General features: G+C 47.8%; 1 protein-coding gene across 7 annotated transcripts in view; it reads left to right on the top strand.

Moving 5' to 3' along the window:
* The window catches only part of mast1 (microtubule associated serine/threonine kinase 1), a 57,041-nt gene extending 49,090 nt beyond the window's left edge, over positions 1-7,951 (top strand). For 6 of the 7 annotated variants that reach the window (XM_031899447.1, XM_031899445.1, XM_031899444.1 and 3 more), the window contains 7 exons: positions 1,461-1,648; positions 1,762-1,944; positions 2,034-2,263; positions 3,034-3,156; positions 3,263-3,399; positions 3,630-3,814; positions 4,595-7,951. In XM_031899447.1, coding sequence (XP_031755307.1) covers positions 1,461-1,648; positions 1,762-1,944; positions 2,034-2,263; positions 3,034-3,156; positions 3,263-3,399; positions 3,630-3,814; positions 4,595-6,933 — 3,385 coding nt within the window. In that variant the 3' untranslated portion in view covers positions 6,934-7,951. The remainder of the gene's footprint in view (positions 1-1,460; positions 1,649-1,761; positions 1,945-2,033; positions 2,264-3,033; positions 3,157-3,262; positions 3,400-3,629; positions 3,815-4,594) is intronic. The other variant, XM_031899446.1, reaches the window with a different exon arrangement.
* The last annotated feature ends 9,645 nt before the right edge of the window (positions 7,952-17,596 follow it).

Raw genomic sequence — 17,596 nt, 5'->3', positions numbered from 1 at the left:
ACACTAATTTTTTGGAACCTAATGGGTTAAGGGGTGCTGTAACCCAACTACAAATGGGAACTTGAACCAAAAATATCTGTACCCACTGAAACATGGCCACTTCTACTTCCCACTTTTTGATGCCTACAAGGGCACTTTGGCCCATACTGCAGAGCGTATCTGTCCCGGTGTACTTCATCTTTAGTTTTTAGTGTAGAGAGCACTATTACATAGTAACATAGTAAGTTAGGTTGAAAAAAGACGTATGTCCATCAGGTTCAACCATAATGCCTATATATAATCTGCCTAACTGCCAGTTGATCCCGAGGAAGGCAAAAACCCCATCTGAAGCCTCTCTAATTTGCCGCACTTTTGCTCTTCTGCACCTCCTTCTTGCGCCCCCTTACCGAATCATTACCCCTTGTCTGAGCGAGTTAGCGGCAGACACAGACAGAGACAAGGACCTGTTCTGATGATGAGCCATTTTACTAAGGGATCATAGGATTCACAGTGCACACAAACAAGCCAAGGCACACATACATGCTAGGCCCCATCAGCCAATGAATGGGCAGAGTACTGCCTTTTGCTCCCATACTACTTCCTGTTACAGTTAGAGCTGCATCACTTCCTGTCAGCTGATCTCTGAGGGAGCACACAGCCCATCACTAAATGGCGGCTCAAGGGAAAGGATGTAAAAGGGCAATATTTACTGATATATATATTCCAGTTTGGTGAGATTCTTTAATAGGTCACTTAACATGATATAAACTATTAGTTGGTCAAGTATTCATTCTGGGGGTGTAGTTTTCCTTTAAAGGAGACATATAGGATGAACAAATAACAATTCTAACCCTGTAGGCAATTATGAATAATATACGGTGTTGATTTAACTTTGGGCTAAAAATTAATCCTATCTGTAACAATGGCCCCTTTATTGGCGCTCCCTATAGATCCTCTCAGGTCCCTGTCTGTGTCAAATGAGGGGTGGGCGTGTCCTAATGGTCCCTGCCAGAAGCACAGTAGGAGGGGAGTAGCCAATCACAGCCCTGCAGTCACACAAGCACAGACAGGCTTCAGTTCCCTATCAGGTCAGCCTAGCTGCTGATTGGTTCCTATCCAACAGCGCAGTGTGCTGAGTGCTGCCGGCCCCCCTCCACAGTCTGGGAAAGGAGCAGCAGGAAGTAAAACAGATGGGCGGGGCTAGTGGGGTTTCTGGAGAAATTTTACAATAAATCCGCCCCAAACACTACTTTTTCAAGCTCATTCCTTCTATATATAGATGAGCACACAATATGTCCCCTTTAGAGTTATGTGCCCCCTTCTCCTTTGGGAGCTCTGGTAAGTTGCCCCCAGGGCTATGAAACAGGTGGGGAGATCCTTGCCTTACTGCTTTCTCCTCCCTCTCGCCCATGTATATATTTTATACACTCTGAGAATGAGATTTATCCGTAAGTCGTTCATGTACGGCGCATCTGTTGCAGGAAACAATTCTCCGATGCGGCAGACGCAGAATCCAGCCCCCCCTTGGCTGCCCGGCGGCGCTTTTCTGCCTTAGTGGACCCGACCCGCTATACGTCTCCCCTGGAGTATGAGGTGGAGTACAGAGTGAGGGGAAGCAGCGGGCCGCTGCCCGCCCAAAGCAAGATCCCTCTGGGAGAGCTGGAGCCAGGTGAGAGGCTGCTGCTCGGCAGGATGGGGCTTGAGAAGGCAAAATGCCATTAGCAGCATTAAGGTGACCGTGCCCCATATTGCTCATAATCCTCTCAATATCCCCCTATCTAGTAGACAAGTCTGTCGACTCTCAGCCCCACCAGGAGGCGGATTCCTCTCCTCGCGCCACAAACGAGATTGTCCTGCGCAGAGCCAGGCACCAACACCTGTCCGGGGACACCGAGAGGAGGAGAACCGGCGGGAAAGTCATCAAGTCGGCATCGACCACCGCCCTGTCTGTCATGATCCCTACAGGTATGGCTCTAAAGGGAATTCTCTTTCAATGATGAGTCTAATGGTCTGTGCAGCACATAATCCAACATGGCCCACTCTCTCCTTCACAGTTGAACAGCACAGCAGCTCTCCCCTGGTCAGCCCCATGTCCCCCCGCTCTCTGTCGTCCAATCCCTCCTCCCGGGATTCCTCTCCGAGCCGCGACTACACGCCGGCAGTGAGCAGCCTCCGATCCCCCATTTGCATCCAACGCTCCGGGAAAAAATACGGTTTCACCTTGCGGGCCATCCGGGTGTACATGGGGGAAAGTGATGTGTACAGCGTGCAGCACATTGTCTGGGTAAGTAGGAGTGAAAGGGACAAATGTGTGTCTTTTTCTGCTTGCCTTTAGCACAGGGGTGGGCAAACTACGGCCCGCGGGGCCCGTTGGTCTTTTTAATCCGGCCCGCGGAGGATTGGTGTATCTCGCCTTTCCTAACAGAGACCGCAGTCCGCAATCCTCTGTCTTTCAGAAAATCCCGACTCCGCAAGTCTCATCACGCGAGACTTGTCGTCTAGACTGCGTGTAAGCGCAGTGACGCAGAACCTAGGGGACTGACGAGCGGAGTTGGCGTTGGCCCGGCCCGTCTGTCAGATTTTAAAAGTCAATGTCGCCCCTGAGCCTAAAAGTTTGCCCACCCCTGCTTTAGCAGCTTCCTTACTGCTTTCCTGTAAACTCCTCCTTATCTGTAAACTTGAGACACAGGATACAGCTGAGGCAAGGGAGGGACTTGTGGCCCCTGAGCCTAAAAGTTTGCCCACCCCTGCTTTAGAAGCTTCCTTACTGCTTTCCTGTAAACTCCTCCTTATCTGTAAACCTGAGACACAGGATATAGCTGAGGCAAGGGAGGGACTTGTTTAAACAGAGCTCATTATTTCTGTTTATATACATCCTCCTGACAGATGTTAGGGATCTCTTAATGCTTTATAATAAAAAAGATGGATTTTCTTTTGCACCGTAATTAAAAGAATAAGCTGGAGAAAAGCTCTGCCCCCTGTTTAACCATGAAGACATTTTCCTTCCTACTCCATCTTATAGACTTGTTTTTTCTCCCCCCTCTCTGACGCTAGCACGTGGAGGAAGGAGGGCCTGCCCATGAAGCGGGTCTCTGTGCCGGGGACCTCATTACACACATTAACGGGGAGCCGGTGCACGGCCTGGTGCACACTGAAGTTGTGGAGCTGATTTTAAAGGTAAGGTTTCCCAGAATCCTTTTGGAAAGCAAAGCTTGCGTGCATTCTGTTGTCTATGAATAATTTTGTGCTCCAATCTAAACGTTCCCCCGTTGTATTCCTGTAGAGCGGTAACAAGGTGTTAGTAACCACCACCCCCTTTGAGAACACCTCGATCCGAACCGGCCCAGCCAGGAGAAGCAGTTATCGATCCAAAATGGCGCGGAGGAACAAGCGGATCGCTGGGAGAGAGGGGCAGGAGAGGTGAGAGGGTGTAGAAAGAGACCTGGAATACAGAACCCCAGGTTCTGGGAATGTGTCCAAAGCAGAAATGTGGGTGGTGTGGCTAAGAATCTGGTGGTATCTCCCTTTTATCACTGTAATCTCCCTTGGTTTGACCTCATTCTTATTCTTATGGCTTGGCATTCATCTTGATTCTTCATCACTCCCATCCATTGCCCTTTACACCTTCTCTTCCCCCTTCCATCCAACAGTAAGAAGCGGAGCTCTCTATTCCGTAAGATCACCAAGCAATCCAATCTTCTGCACACCAGCCGTTCCCTCTCCTCTCTGAGCCGCTCCCTCTCCTCAAGTGACAGTCTTCCAGGATCACCCACTCACAGCCTCTCGGCCCGTTCCCCGACCCATAGCTACCGCTCCATGGACTCTGCTTACCTTGGTAAGAACGATGTCTCCTAGTTTCTTGTTGCGAGTGCAGTGGTGGAGTCATAGTGGTCTATAGAGGGTCAGTCAAGGTCTGAATGGGTTTAGGCAAGTGAAAATGGTCTGAGTGGGGTCAGGCCTCTTCCAGTGGGTGCTGCTAGGCTCTGAAAAGCTGGGGATACCAAGGCACTGGGATCAGTAGCACATACATTCAACCCCTTGTGGACTCGAGATATCAAAGGGGGAGGTAGAGCTGTAGGAAGGGGTAAAAGTCCTTACCCCATATGAGTTTAATTCTTAAGGTGGCCATACACCTTCAGATCCGCACGCTTGGCGATGTCGCCAAGCGAGCGGATCTTCTCCCGATATCTCCCACCTGCGGGTGGGCGTTATAGGGAGAACCCAGGCTAATTTGATCGTTTGGCCAAATGATCGAATTATAACGATGGATATAGGCAAAGTCGGTTCGGGGACTGCATCATGAGCCTCTGCAGTCCCCGATGCGACTAGATTTTCTAACCTGCCCGATCGAGATCTGTCCAATTTCAGGCCGGATATCGGTCGGACGGGCCCGTCGGTAGTGCCCATACACGGGCCGATTAGCTGCCGAATCTGTCCTATATCCTATATCGGCAGCTAGAATCGGCCCGTGTATGGGGATCTTTACTGTTACTGAAGTAAGTGAGAGCTTAGGCACATAAAGGGTTTCGTCTTTGAAGGTCTGTGTTTGGGAAGATGTTAATAATGGGGTGATTCTGTATTGTAATTCTCGTTTTTCTCTGATCCCTTCTTTTAGGTGCTTCTTCGCAGGGCAGTTCCCCCTCTTCCAGTACCCCTAATTCCCCTGCACCACCACCTCCTGCCTCAGCCTCTTCCTGTGCGTCAGCCTCCTCCTCCTCCACCACTCCTGCTCCCCCCTCCCCACACATCCGACCCAGCACCCTGCATGGCTTATCTCCCAAACTGCACCGCCAGTATCGCTCAGCGCGATGTAAATCTGCGGGTAATATGCCCCTCTCTCCCCTTGCACACACCCCTTCCCCTACTGCAGCTGCCTCACCCCCTCTCCTACCAAGTCACAGCATTGGCAGCAGCCTGACCACTCAGAGCTTTCCCCCAAAACTGCATCCATCTCCACCAGTGTCACGCCCTCGCCCAAAGAGCGCAGAGCCTCCACGGTCCCCACTTCTTAAGAGAGTGCAGTCTGCAGAGAAACTGGGTGGGGGAGGAGGTGGTGGGTCACCCAGAAAACAGGAGCCGGGAGGGGGAGGAACAATAGAGGGAGATTTAGCAGAAGCCATTGGTGTGAGGAGCCAGCCAGTAAGGAGAGTGGGTAGGCAGGAGTCTCCTCGCAGTCTTTGTGGAGGGGAAAATATGATAGGAGAGAACTTTGAGAGGCTGGAAGGAGAAGGAGCGATAGGACTATCGCCGCTAGGAGACAGTCTGAAATGTAGTGAGGGTAAAGTCCAAGCAGCCGTTAAGGTTGGAGTAGGATCAAGGACTACTCCCCCATTTTCTCCCCAAGAACCTCCAGCCGCATCAACTGCAGTCCTTCCCCCCCAAAGTGACCCTTCCCTTGCTATGGTAGGAAGGTGCCAAGTGAAAACCCTAAGTCCTGTACAAGAACATGAAGGTAGAAGGGGGGAAGGAGAGGACGGGGGAGCAGAGGGAGAGGGAAGAAAGGGAGATTATGAGGAGGAACAAGGAAGAACAAGAGAACAATGGTACTTAGAGGTGGTAGAAGAGTTGACTACAGTAGGGAAAAGCAGCATGCATGCTGGGAGTAAAGCGACTCCCTCTAACCTCACAGCCGACTCTAGTATCTACCATTCCCACTCAAATAAGAGTAAAGTCGCTGTGGTTGACTCTATGAAGAGCACACCCTCTCACCCTACAGGTACAACTCTGGAGCAGTCTCTTTCTTTGAAAGGGATTAGATCTGATGCCGACTCTAAAAAGGGGCAAGATCCTAAAAACTGCCAGATTACTCCTCTTCTTCCCGTAAGGGAGGGCCTAAATGTTGAACCAATTCAAAATGGTTCTACTCACCCTCCTGAACTTTCCCACGTGGCCAAGGAGCAAAGTATCGACCATCTAAAAGGTCCATCATCTTCTGGCCAACAAATGAAAAGCACTAGCACTTTCCTACCTACTCAGCTTCACCCAACCACTGGTAGAAAGCTGGAGGCTGATAATGTAAGTAGGCATTTACTCTGTACAGAGGGTACAAAGTATGGTCTGATTAAACCAACAGATTCTCTGTCTATTAGTATTAAAGGGGAGAAGGCCAGTTTAGCAAAAAGCCCCCAGGATGATCCAGTAAAGGCCGCTGATCATACTACTGGGGTGCAAGGACCTGCTCCTGCAAAAGGACCAGCAATTTCACCTGTAAATATTAAAATCGGCAGAGAAGGATCTGAACAGACAAGGGTGACCACTACTGACCCAACTATTAATAGGCTGAGCGAAACACAAACTAATCAGAGACCTGCAGCTGCCACTGGTCTTGCTAGCAATATGGTACTTAGGGAGATGGAGAAGAAGGAAGAGTTCAGTTCAGCCCAGAATATAAAGAAACCAAGTGGAGCAGAATTAGAACAGAAGCGGGTGGCCATTGTAGTCCCGATTGTAACTAGACCCAGTGATGTAAAGGCTGACACAACAAGGGTAGTATCTGCTCCCCTGACTGTTAATAGACCTGCCGCAGGAGAGAGTGACCAAGCAAAAGTGACCACTGTTACCCCAACTATTGATAAAGTCAGTGGCCCAGAAAGTGCCTCTGCCAAGGTGACCGCCGTTGCCTCAATGAGTAGCGCTAACAAAGCTGTTAATGAACCACCAAGCCTGTTCCCCGATAATAAAGTAGCCGACTCCAATCAAATAAGGTTCTCGTCACAGAATAACAAGGGCGCGAGAGAATCAGAAAGTGACCAGATAAGGGCAACGGGCAATATTCCCGTTATTAACCAGACCGCTCAAACAACGGTTCCTTCCCCAACACCCACAAATGGCCAAGGACCCCCTATAATTATCCGAGTTAGTGGGGTTCCATGTGATGCCCAGGGCGGGCTGTGTCCTGAGAAACCTTCCAGCCCCCAAAGAGCGCCCACCACTACCAGCCAACCCCCTTCTTAATCAGAAAGGGTCACATGACGCTGTCAGGATGCAAATAGATTCTAACGATCCCGTTCGGTTATTCCTCCATATCCGGAGGGTGGAAAAGGGATATAGAAAGCGCCGTTGCCCCCCCCCCCCCCCTTTGGGATACTTGACTTGAGCCTTATTGCCCCCCCTCCAGCAGATTCTTATAGTAGCGGGGGTTGCACAGGGGTGTTTGTGTGTGTCTGTGTGTATCCGTGTGTCCGTGTGTTTGTGCTGTGCCTTAATTGTTAATTAGTATGGAGAAAAATTAACCGCACACACGCTAGATACTAAAGAGCTGATTGGAACGACCGTCGCAAGGAACAGAGGAAACGAGGGGAGGCTCTGCGGGACACGCCCTCTGCATGACATCACCGCCCTCTCCTGACTCTGTGCTCTAGAACCTCCCAGCGTATGACATCATCGGCCGACTTATTGTGTCATCCCCTGGGATATGATGCCATCAGCCTGTGCCACGCCCGGTTATGCCACGCCTGTCTTACCTTCATATAGAAGCATACGTCTATACATAAATATGAAATATATTTATCTGGACACACTATATATATAGATATATATATATAAATATATAGTATAAATATCGTCTATGGGGCTCCACTATTTCTATGCAAGATTTACGGTAGTGTCGGCCCCGCCAGTGCCTCTGGGTTCGTCCTGGCTCACTATGGGCACTGCAGTGGGGATTTCGTGAATTATTGGCATTTTTTTATTTATTTACTTGTGTATTTTTTTTTATATTAATGCTGTGCCCCCCCTCCTTTTTCTCCTTACACCCCACGCCCCCCTAGCACCCCAAAGAATTAGCACCGCCCTACTAAACTTCCAATTGATTGTTTTTGGGGCTATTTCACTGGGAAAAGAAACTTTTTTCATGAAAATTTGGGTGAAATTTGGTGAAAAACAGAAAGAAAAATGTTCCGACCCGATTCTGAAAATTTCTGATTGAACCTGAGAAATCTGTCACGTAATAAAATGGTTTTTATAAGCTCCATGCAACTTGTACACGATCCGTCGGGCGGAAGGGAAAATGTATTGGGAAATACGGGATTAGAATGGAAATGTCACGGGGAAAAAAATGCAAAATTCGTGAAAATCCAAACTCGTTTTTTTAGTTATTTTTAAGAATATGCTGTTTGCGTCCATGCAGTTTGTCGATTTTTCCTTTTTGAAAATGAAAATGATTTTGATTTTTTTAATGAAAGAGTCACGGTTGGTAAAATGCACCTTTTTGGAATGTGTGTTTTTTTTAAAAAAGGGACGTTTTTTGTTTTTTTCCGTTCTGGAAAATGCTAATTGCTGGCATTTATGGCAACTGGCGGTTTTCAGTCGATCCCATACCCCCTCCGCATTCCAATTGGTAGATTTTAGTTTTTTTTCTTTATGAGAATAATAATGAAAAAGTAACTGTTGATAAACTCCAATTTCCCCCCCAGGAAATACTGACAGTTGCGATTTTGCGGGTTTCAAGAGATTCCGTATACTCTGGATTTAACTTTGTAGTTTTTAGTGTGAATTTTCTAAAAATGAAAATGATTAAGATAAGATGAAAATGATAATAACTGTAACTCCAGGGTCGGACTGGGAAAAAACCCGGCGGGCCCCGGCGGCCCAGACCCATTCTCTGTTGCCGCTTCCCCTGGCCGCCAATGTCCTCCCCTGACGCGTTTCACTTACGCTCACTCAGGAGAGGATGGGTGACGGGGTTGGGGGCGGGGGCCCCTGCGGGTGACACTGCTGGTGGAGGCCCGGTGGACCCTGCACCCCCAAGTCCGACCCTGTGTAACTCCCTCCCCCTCCCTAGAAAATAACTGGTTTGCGTTTTGCAAGAGATTTTGTTACCTCTGGAGTTAGTTATAGAGGTTATAGAATGGCCAGTTCTAAGCAACTTTTCATTTGGTCTTTATTATTTATTTGTAATAGTTTTTGCCTCTTTCTTCTGACTCTTTGCAGTTTTAAAATGGGGGTCACTGACCCCAGCAGCCAAATCCTATTGCTCTGTGAGGCTACAATTTTATTGTTATTGTTACTTTTTAGAACTTATTTTTCTATTCAGCCCCTCCCCGATTTATATACCTGTCTCTCATCCAAGCCACTCCCTAGTTGCTAAGGTAATTTGAACCCTAGCAACCAGATAGCTGCTGAAACTTCACACTGAAGAGATGCTGAACAAAATTAAAAAACTACAAATAATAAACAATGAAGACCAATTGCAATTTATCTCAGAATATTACTCTCTACATCAAACTAACCGTTAACTCCAAGGTGAACAACCCTTTTAATGCTACCAGTTTGCTTTTTCAAAAGATTTCGTACCTCCTGGACTTAATATTTTATTTTTTTTTCTCTCTCTCTTTTCTCTTTTTTTTAAATCTTTAAATAATTCTGTATTCAAGTAAGGACTGAAAGGTACATTTAGTATTAAGAAAATGGAATTTAATTTAAAAAAAAAAAAAATGAACAGTTGCGGAAATCTTTTTGTTGGATGATTTTTGGAAAATCCTTTTTATTTCCCCTTAGAGAATTCTAACTGCTGGGCTGTAAGCAGTAAGCTGTTTTGGGGGGTTTTATATTTTTTTTATTAGATTTTATATTATTCTAACATTAAAGGGAAAGTATATTCACCAAAATAAGGAAAACTTTTTCTTTAAAAAGTAGAAGTGCCATTTATTATAGTGTTGTTTTTACCGTTGGCTTTTGCCCTTAATAATACAGTTGTGCGTCCATTTTCATTTTATTTTTGTTCTCTCTTTACCTCCCCTTGCCAACAATTCCAGCTAAATGCCTTATTTTGTGGTCTTATTAATCCCAGTAATGTCACCGCAGATTTCCATATTCTTATACAGGGTCGGAATGGGCCCCGGCGGCCCAGACCCGATCCCTGTTGCCGCTTCCCTGCCGCCAATGTCCTCCCCTGACGCGTTTCACTAAAGTTGCCCATACACGGGCCAATAGTAGCTGCCGATATGGGTCCCTTAGACCGATTCAGCAGCTTATTGGCCCCTGTATGGGCACTACTGACGGGCCTGGCCGACCGATATCTGGCCTGAAATCGGGCAGGTTAGAAAATTTAGTCGGATCGGGGACCATATTGGCTCGTTGATGAGGTCTCCGAACTGACTGCCCCATTTCCGTCATTTTAATTCGATCATTTGGCCCCAGGGCCAAACGACCGAATTATCCCGAATTCACCCGATAACGCCCACCTGTAGGAGGGGATATCGGGAGAAGATCCTAACGTGTAGGGCCACCTTTACGCACGCTCAGGGTAGGATGTCGGGTGGGTGAAGCTGCTGGTGGGGGCACCTTGGGGGGTGTGGGGCCCCTGGGCCAGCAGCCCCCATGGGCCCTGCACCCCCAGTTTGACACTGTTCTTATATAATGTCTTTATTCTTAAGCAGCCATTTCATACAGTCAATTAGTGTTAATCTTCCGCCCCTTGCCATGGGCCCGGGGCTGGGAGGACAGCAATTAGCCAACCCCACTAGAGGATATATAATATTAATATTTATTCCTTAGTGCATAGAGATGAAACAACCCTATTTATTTTTCTAATCGACATACAAAATATCTAAGTGAAATATAAAAACTGTATCCGTAATATTTTCATATTTCCACAAAGTAAAATAGTATTATATCGGTGTAGAATACAACATATATATTATTCAGATGATGATGATGATGGCCTTATTTATATTGCACTGTGTAGTTTGTGTTTTATTGGGGAGGGTTGTTGTATGGCCGATCCCTACACGCCAGGGAACGTGGCACTCGCTGTAGCTCAGGGTTGGATATTGCTTTATGTGGCTATGGGGTCCCACAGTTCTAACTGAATGATAATGTGAAGGCCAAGGTTGAAGGACGTTGTCCCAGGGTTTAAGAAGGTAGGGCAAGATGGCCTCTGAGAGCTATCCAAGAACATATTCCTCCTCTTCATCCCATTCATTTATTGAGCTTGACTTATTTCCTTGAATATACTTTCTCTTTAACACCCGGTTGATACGTAAATTCTTAATAAAACTGGTTGGGTGGGTTGGAATACGTGGTGAGTTTTTTGCCCCAGATTCTCTGTGCTGGTTGCTATGGCTGATTTTTGGTAGCACCGTGTATAATAATAATAGCAAAGTACCACTGCTTGTCCTCAACACAAGGAGCAGGGATGCAGATGAGCCAAAGATCCATCTGCTGAAATCCTATTCTGAGATACCGATTGCCATTGGCTGTTTGTAAATTAAACCGCAATTGGCTAATCACATGTGCAAGTAGAAGCCAATAGGCTGCTTCCTCCCCAGCAGTGGAATGAGTCGGAAGGGGGAGGAGCAGCAGATAGTGGTGGGCAGGTCTTGCACAAATGGAACACTATCACTAGTAGGGATCCGTGCGCTTTATCAATCCGTTGTTCTTCCCCGTCTCGCATTAGGTGCAAATTAACTGCCTGTTCTGACTTTTGTTGATGTAACTGAGTGATAAATGAGTCTCTGTGAAAATTCTGTTGCACACATGTACAATAAAAAGATGGTTGTGCTTTTTATAATAGTTGCAGCACTGCTTGACTTGTTTTCCTTTCCCAAAAATGCTTGTGCCTGTGTGTCTAATGGGCGGGGTTACTGGAATAAGGAGTTACAGGGACAATAAGGCACTCAGGGGCGGGGTTACTGGAATAAGGAGTTACAGGGACAATAAGGCACTCAGGGGCGGAGTTACTGGAATAAGGAGTTACAGGGGCAATAAGGCACTCAGGGGCGGGGTTACTGGAATAAGGAGTTACAGGGACAATAAGGCGCTCAGGGGCGGGGTTACTGGAATAAGGAGTTTCAAGGACAATAAGGCGCTCAGGGGCGGGGTTACTGGAATAAGGAGTTACAGGGACAATAAGGCGCTCAGGGGCGGGGTTACTGGAATAAGGAGTTACAGGGGCAATAAGGCACTCAGGGGTGGGGTTACTGGAATAAGGAGTTACAGGGACAATAAGGCACTCAGGGGCGGGGTTACTGGAATAAGGAGTTACAGGGACAATAAGGCGCTCAGGGGCGGGGTTACTGGAATAAGGAGTTACAGGGACAATAAGGCGCTCAGGGGCGGGGTTACTGGAATAAGGAGTTACAGGGACAATAAGGCGCTCAGGGGCAGGGTTACTGGAATAAGGAGTTACAGGGACAATAAGGCGCTCAGGGGCGGGGTTACTGGAATAAGGAGTTACAGGGACAATAAGGCACTCAGGGGCGGGGTTACTGGAATAAGGAGTTACAGGGACAATAAGGCGCTCAGGGGCGGGGTTACTGGAATAAGGAGTTACAGGGACAATAAGGCGCTCAGGGGCGGGGTTACTGGAATAAGGAGTTACAGGGACAATAAGGCGCTCAGGGGCAGGGTTACTGGAATAAGGAGTTACAGGGACAATAAGGCGCTCAGGGGCGGGGTTACTGGAATAAGGAGTTACAGGGACAATAAGGCACTCAGGGGCGGGGTTACCGGAATAAGGAGTTACAGGGACAATAAGGCACTCAGGGGCGGGGTTACCGGAATAAGGAGTTACAGGGACAATAAGGCACTCAGGGGCGGGGTTACTGGAATAAAGAGTTACAGGGACAATAAGGCACTCAGGGGCGGGGTTACCGGAATAAGGAGTTACAGGGACAATAAGGCACTCAGGGGCGGGGTTACCGGAATAAGGAGTTACAGGGACAATAAGGCACTCAGGGGCGGGGTTACCGGAATAAGGAGTTACAGGGACAATAAGGCACTCAGGGGCGGGGTTACCGGAATAAGGAGTTACAGGGACAATAAGGCACTCAGGGGCGGGGTTACCGGAATAAGGAGTTACAGGGACAATAAGGCACTCAGGGGCGGGGTTACCGGAATAAGGAGTTACAGGGACAATAAGGCACTCAGGGGCGGGGTTACCGGAATAAGAAGTTACAGGGACAATAAGGCACTCAGGGGCGGGGTTACCGGAATAAGGAGTTACAGGGACAATAAGGCACTCAGGGGCGGGGTTACCGGAATAAGAAGTTACAGGGACAATAAGGCACTCAGGGGCGGGGTTACCGGAATAAGGAGTTACAGGGACAATAAGGCACTCAGGGGCGGGGTTACCGGAATAAGGAGTTACAGGGGCAATAAGGCACTCAGGGGCGGGGTTACTGGAATAAGGAGTTACAGGGGCAATAAGGCACTCAGGGGCGGGGTTACTGGAATAAGGAGTTACAGGGACAATAAGGCACTCAGGGGCGGGGTTACTGGAATAAGGAGTTACAGGGACAATAAGGCACTCAGGGGCGGGGTTACCGGAATAAGGAGTTACAGGGACAATAAGGCACTCAGGGGCGGGGTTACCGGAATAAGAAGTTACAGGGACAATAAGGCACTCAGGGGCGGGGTTACCGGAATAAGGAGTTACAGGGACAATAAGGCACTCAGGGGCGGGGTTATTGGAATAAGGAGTTACAGGGACAATAAGGCACTCAGGGGCGGGGTTACCGGAATAAGGAGTTACAGGGACAATAAGGCACTCAGGGGCGGGGTTACTGGAATAAGTAATGCTTAAAGAATGAAGCTGGTTAGATGCCCATTATGGAGTTTCCATGCAGAATCCTCACAAAGCAGAGCTCCAGGCTCATGCAATGAAGGGTAAGTGGGAACTGTTCCTAAATATAGTACACACCAGTCACTTTATAAGGGCATTTGCTGCTTGGGGGAATTACAGTACAAATACCCAGTGTCGGACTGGCCCACCAGGATACCAGGAAATCTCCCGGTGGGCTCTCCTGCTCAACCAAGCATTTGTCTGTATGCCTATTGGGCAAGAAACAGAAGGAATGGAGGAAAGGATAGATAATAGTATATAAAAAGAAGTAATTAAGAGATTAAAAAATATACATACATACATTAAAGAAAGCGAGTGAACAGAGAAGGGGAGAGTGGGCCTAATGTCTAAGGTTTTCTGGTGGGCCCTTGGCACCCAGTCCGACATTGCAAATGCCTGGGAAAAATAAAACAATAAATGCATTGCCATGTTATTTAATGCAAAACAGACCCGGACTGGCAATCTGTGGGTTCAGGCAAATGCCAGAGGGGCTGCTGTAAGGTGCCATAGACACTCACTATTTATTGGGCCTATGGGGGGGGGGCTGTTTGGGCCTCTGTGTACTGAAAATCAGGCCCGGACTGGCAATCTGTGGGTTCAGGCAAATGCCAGAGGGGCTGCTGTAAGGTGCCATAGTGAGTGTCTATGGCACCTTACAGCAGCCCCTCTGGCATTTGCCTGAACCCACAGATTGCCAGTCCGGGCCTGATTTTCAGTACCCAGAGGCCCAAACAGCCCCCCATAGGCCCAATAAATAGTGAGTGTCTATGGCACCTTACAGCAGCCCCTCTGGCATTTGCCTGAACCCACAGATTGCCAGTCCGGGCCTGAATAGGGATGACATTGCCCTACAAAATCTTACATTTTAGTTACACTGTGTACAGTCAAACGAGTCACTGGGATAAACACAGCTCGGCTGTGAGACAGATGACAAAGATAGCACAGCTGTATAGATCAGACTAGGAGTTTCATGCAATTTCAGGCTCTGGGGGCAGGAATCCACTATAAGTGTTTGTAGCAGATTTTGGATGGTTCAGCTGCGCTCCTGTAGCTAGGGACATTTGCTCCTATGTGCAATAAATCTGTCAGTCCCTAAAACTGTCCAGGAGAGGGCAGCAATTTCCTTCCTCATTTGTTTCATTCATTTTTCTTACCCCACTGGCAAGCACAGCGTGTATGTTATGCAAACAGTGTGTGTGTGTGGGGGGGGGGGGGGGGGGTGGTCACAAGAATTTCTGAACTACAGCTCTCTGAATCCCCACAGATCGTAGCAGATAATGTAGTTCTAAAATCACAACTGGCAGAGCCACACTGTCCTGTCTTTCACATGGAGGGAAATATTCAGCAGGGTTTATTTTTACTTGGATATTTTAGCGTTTGCACCTCACCCTTGCTCATCATCTTGCTCTACTGTCACAATTGTTACATATTGTCTCCTTCTGTCCCTACTGTCCCAATCTTGTCCTACTATCTCCATCTTTACCTACTGTCCCTATATTACCCTGCTGTCACCATCTCGCTCTACTGTTTTCACCTTGTATTACTGTCACCATTATGTCCTACTGTCCCCATTCTGCCCAACTGTCACCAACTTGCCCTGCTTTCACCGTCTCAAGTTATTCTCTCCCTCTTGCCGTCACCATCTTGCCCTACTGTTACCATCATGTACTAGTGTCTCCATCTAACCTTACACCCTACTGTCCCCATATTGTGCTACTCTCACCATACTGTCCTCATCTTGCCCTACTGTCTCCATCTTGCCCTACTGTCTCCATCTTGCCCTACTGTTACCATCGTGTACTAGTGTCTCCATCTTGCCCTACTGTCTCCATCTTGCCCTACTGTCTCCATCTTGTCCTACTGTCTCCATCTTGTCCTACTGTCTCCATCTTGTCCTACTGTCTCCATCTTGCCCTACTGTCTCCATCTTGCCCTACTGTTACCATCGTGTACTAGTGTCTCCATCTTGCCATACTGTTAGCATCGTGTACTAGTGTCTCCATCTTGCCATACTGTTACCATCATGTACTAGTGTCTCAATCTAGCCCTACTGTCACCATCCTATGCTAAGATCACCATATTGCCACACTGTCCCCATCTTGTCCTACTGTCTCCATCTTGCCCTACTGTTACAATCATGTACTAGTGTCTCAATCTAGCCCTAGTGTCCCCATCCTATGCTAAGATCACCATATTGCCACACTGTCCCCATCTTGTCCTACTGTTTTCACCTTCTATTACTTTCACCATCATGTCCTACTGTCTCCATACTGTCACCATCTTGAGCTAATATACCTCTCTGTATACAAAAAGCCCCCCCCCCCCCCACATCTAAAGACAGCCATGATTATTTCTCAGTTTCTCATTTAATAACCTATATTTACTGGTGGCTGCTACCCTCCAACAACAAGCACATCAATGCGCACACAATGCAATGTTTATGTCGGTGTAGTGAGGTGAAGCTGAAGAGATTTATAAGACAAAACGGCCAGGAAAGACCAAACAAAAGGCTAGAGACATTATGGAAGGATAAAAGAGCAATTGTACCATGATCGCTTACACCTTTTACCAAAACAAAGATGTTGTAAACAATAAATAAAAATGGCTACTTCCATGTTTAAAAGGTGCATCATTCAAAAATTCACTTCCCCCCCCCCATCCGACCTCTTTCTTTGCACATGATGGATGCCCTGCAATTTCGCTTGGGATCCGGAAAAAAAATTCTGCTGGGAGACAAAATTATTTTGGTGATTATATAATTCAGGGGTGCATAGCCTGCAGCCCCCCCCGGCTGTTACTGATCCAGAGGAGAGGGAGTGGCAGTGGGAGTTGTAGTTCATTCATCAGATGCTATTACTTCCATGTTTAACCTACTTTCATACTGACCCAGAAAAAAAAATCTAGCAATCATTACGCAATATACGTAATATATAAACATGTTTATAGATATCAGGCTCGGGGGGGCAGCTGTACTCTTCTCTAGAAGCGTCCTTGCTTTTCCTTGAATCTCATCATTTTTATAATGTTCAGGTCTGCTCCCCATTTCCCTGACACCTTTTTGCCTCACTTTCCTGCCATTCTTTTATGTCTCTCCTCTTACTCATCCTGTCCTTTCCCTCCCTTTCCCATTCTTCCTGCCCCCTCCCTCCCCCTGTTCCACCCACCCTGTTCCCTGCCCGCGGGCCCTACCACTTGTTCCTCTGTAATAAGCAGGTCAGGGTGTTACTAGGTGTCACAGCCGCGCACGAGATGCTCCCTCACGTGTGCCTGAGAGAAACCTGCAGTAACAACTCATAATATCAGTCAGTCTGACAAACACGCCGGGTATTAAAGTGAGACTCTAATGACATGATTAGGTTTCATAATCCTATTTACCTCAGAGTCCAGCCGTGCTTACTGGAGTGCCGCTTTCTGTGGAATATTTCTACTCATTTATTTACATTTGTTCTTGCTGAACTTCCAGCCTGTTTCTTTCCCTAATTAGTACTTAATCCGCTGTGGAAAAGTCGCATGTGTCTCATTAGGCTGACTTTGTAATGGCCATGATTTATTAGCCAGAGTGGGCACAACAAAATGGCTTCCCACACCACAAACATTCACTGACTCTGAGGTGAGGAGGCAAAGCCATGCTTTCTTCAGGCGGCCAAGCGAGTGGATCTTCTCCCGATATCCCCCACCTACGGGTGAATTCAGGCTAATTCGGTCATTTGGCCCTGTAATAGGCACAGTCGGTTCGGGGACCGCATCAACGAGCCTATGTGGTCCCCGATCCCACTACATTTTTTAACCTGCCCGATCTGGCCAATATCAGGCCAGATGTTGGTAGGGCCCGTCGTTTGTGCCCCTACACGGGCCGATTGTAGCTGCCGATATGGGTCCCTTGGACCAATTCAGCAGCTTATCTGCCCGTGTATGGGCAGAAACAAGCGGGCTGGCCGACCGATATCTGTCCTGAAATTGGCCAGCTATCGGTCGGCCAGGTTAGAAAATCCAGTCGGATCGGGGACCGCATCGGCTCGTTGATGCAGTCCCCGAACCGACTGCCCCATTGCC

Source organism: Xenopus tropicalis, chromosome 3 (assembly GCF_000004195.4).
Source record: "Xenopus tropicalis strain Nigerian chromosome 3, UCB_Xtro_10.0, whole genome shotgun sequence".
Taxonomy (NCBI): Eukaryota; Metazoa; Chordata; class Amphibia; order Anura; family Pipidae; genus Xenopus; species Xenopus tropicalis.
Note: the sequence above shows the minus strand (reverse complement) of the source record. Positions and strands in the feature narration are given on the sequence as shown.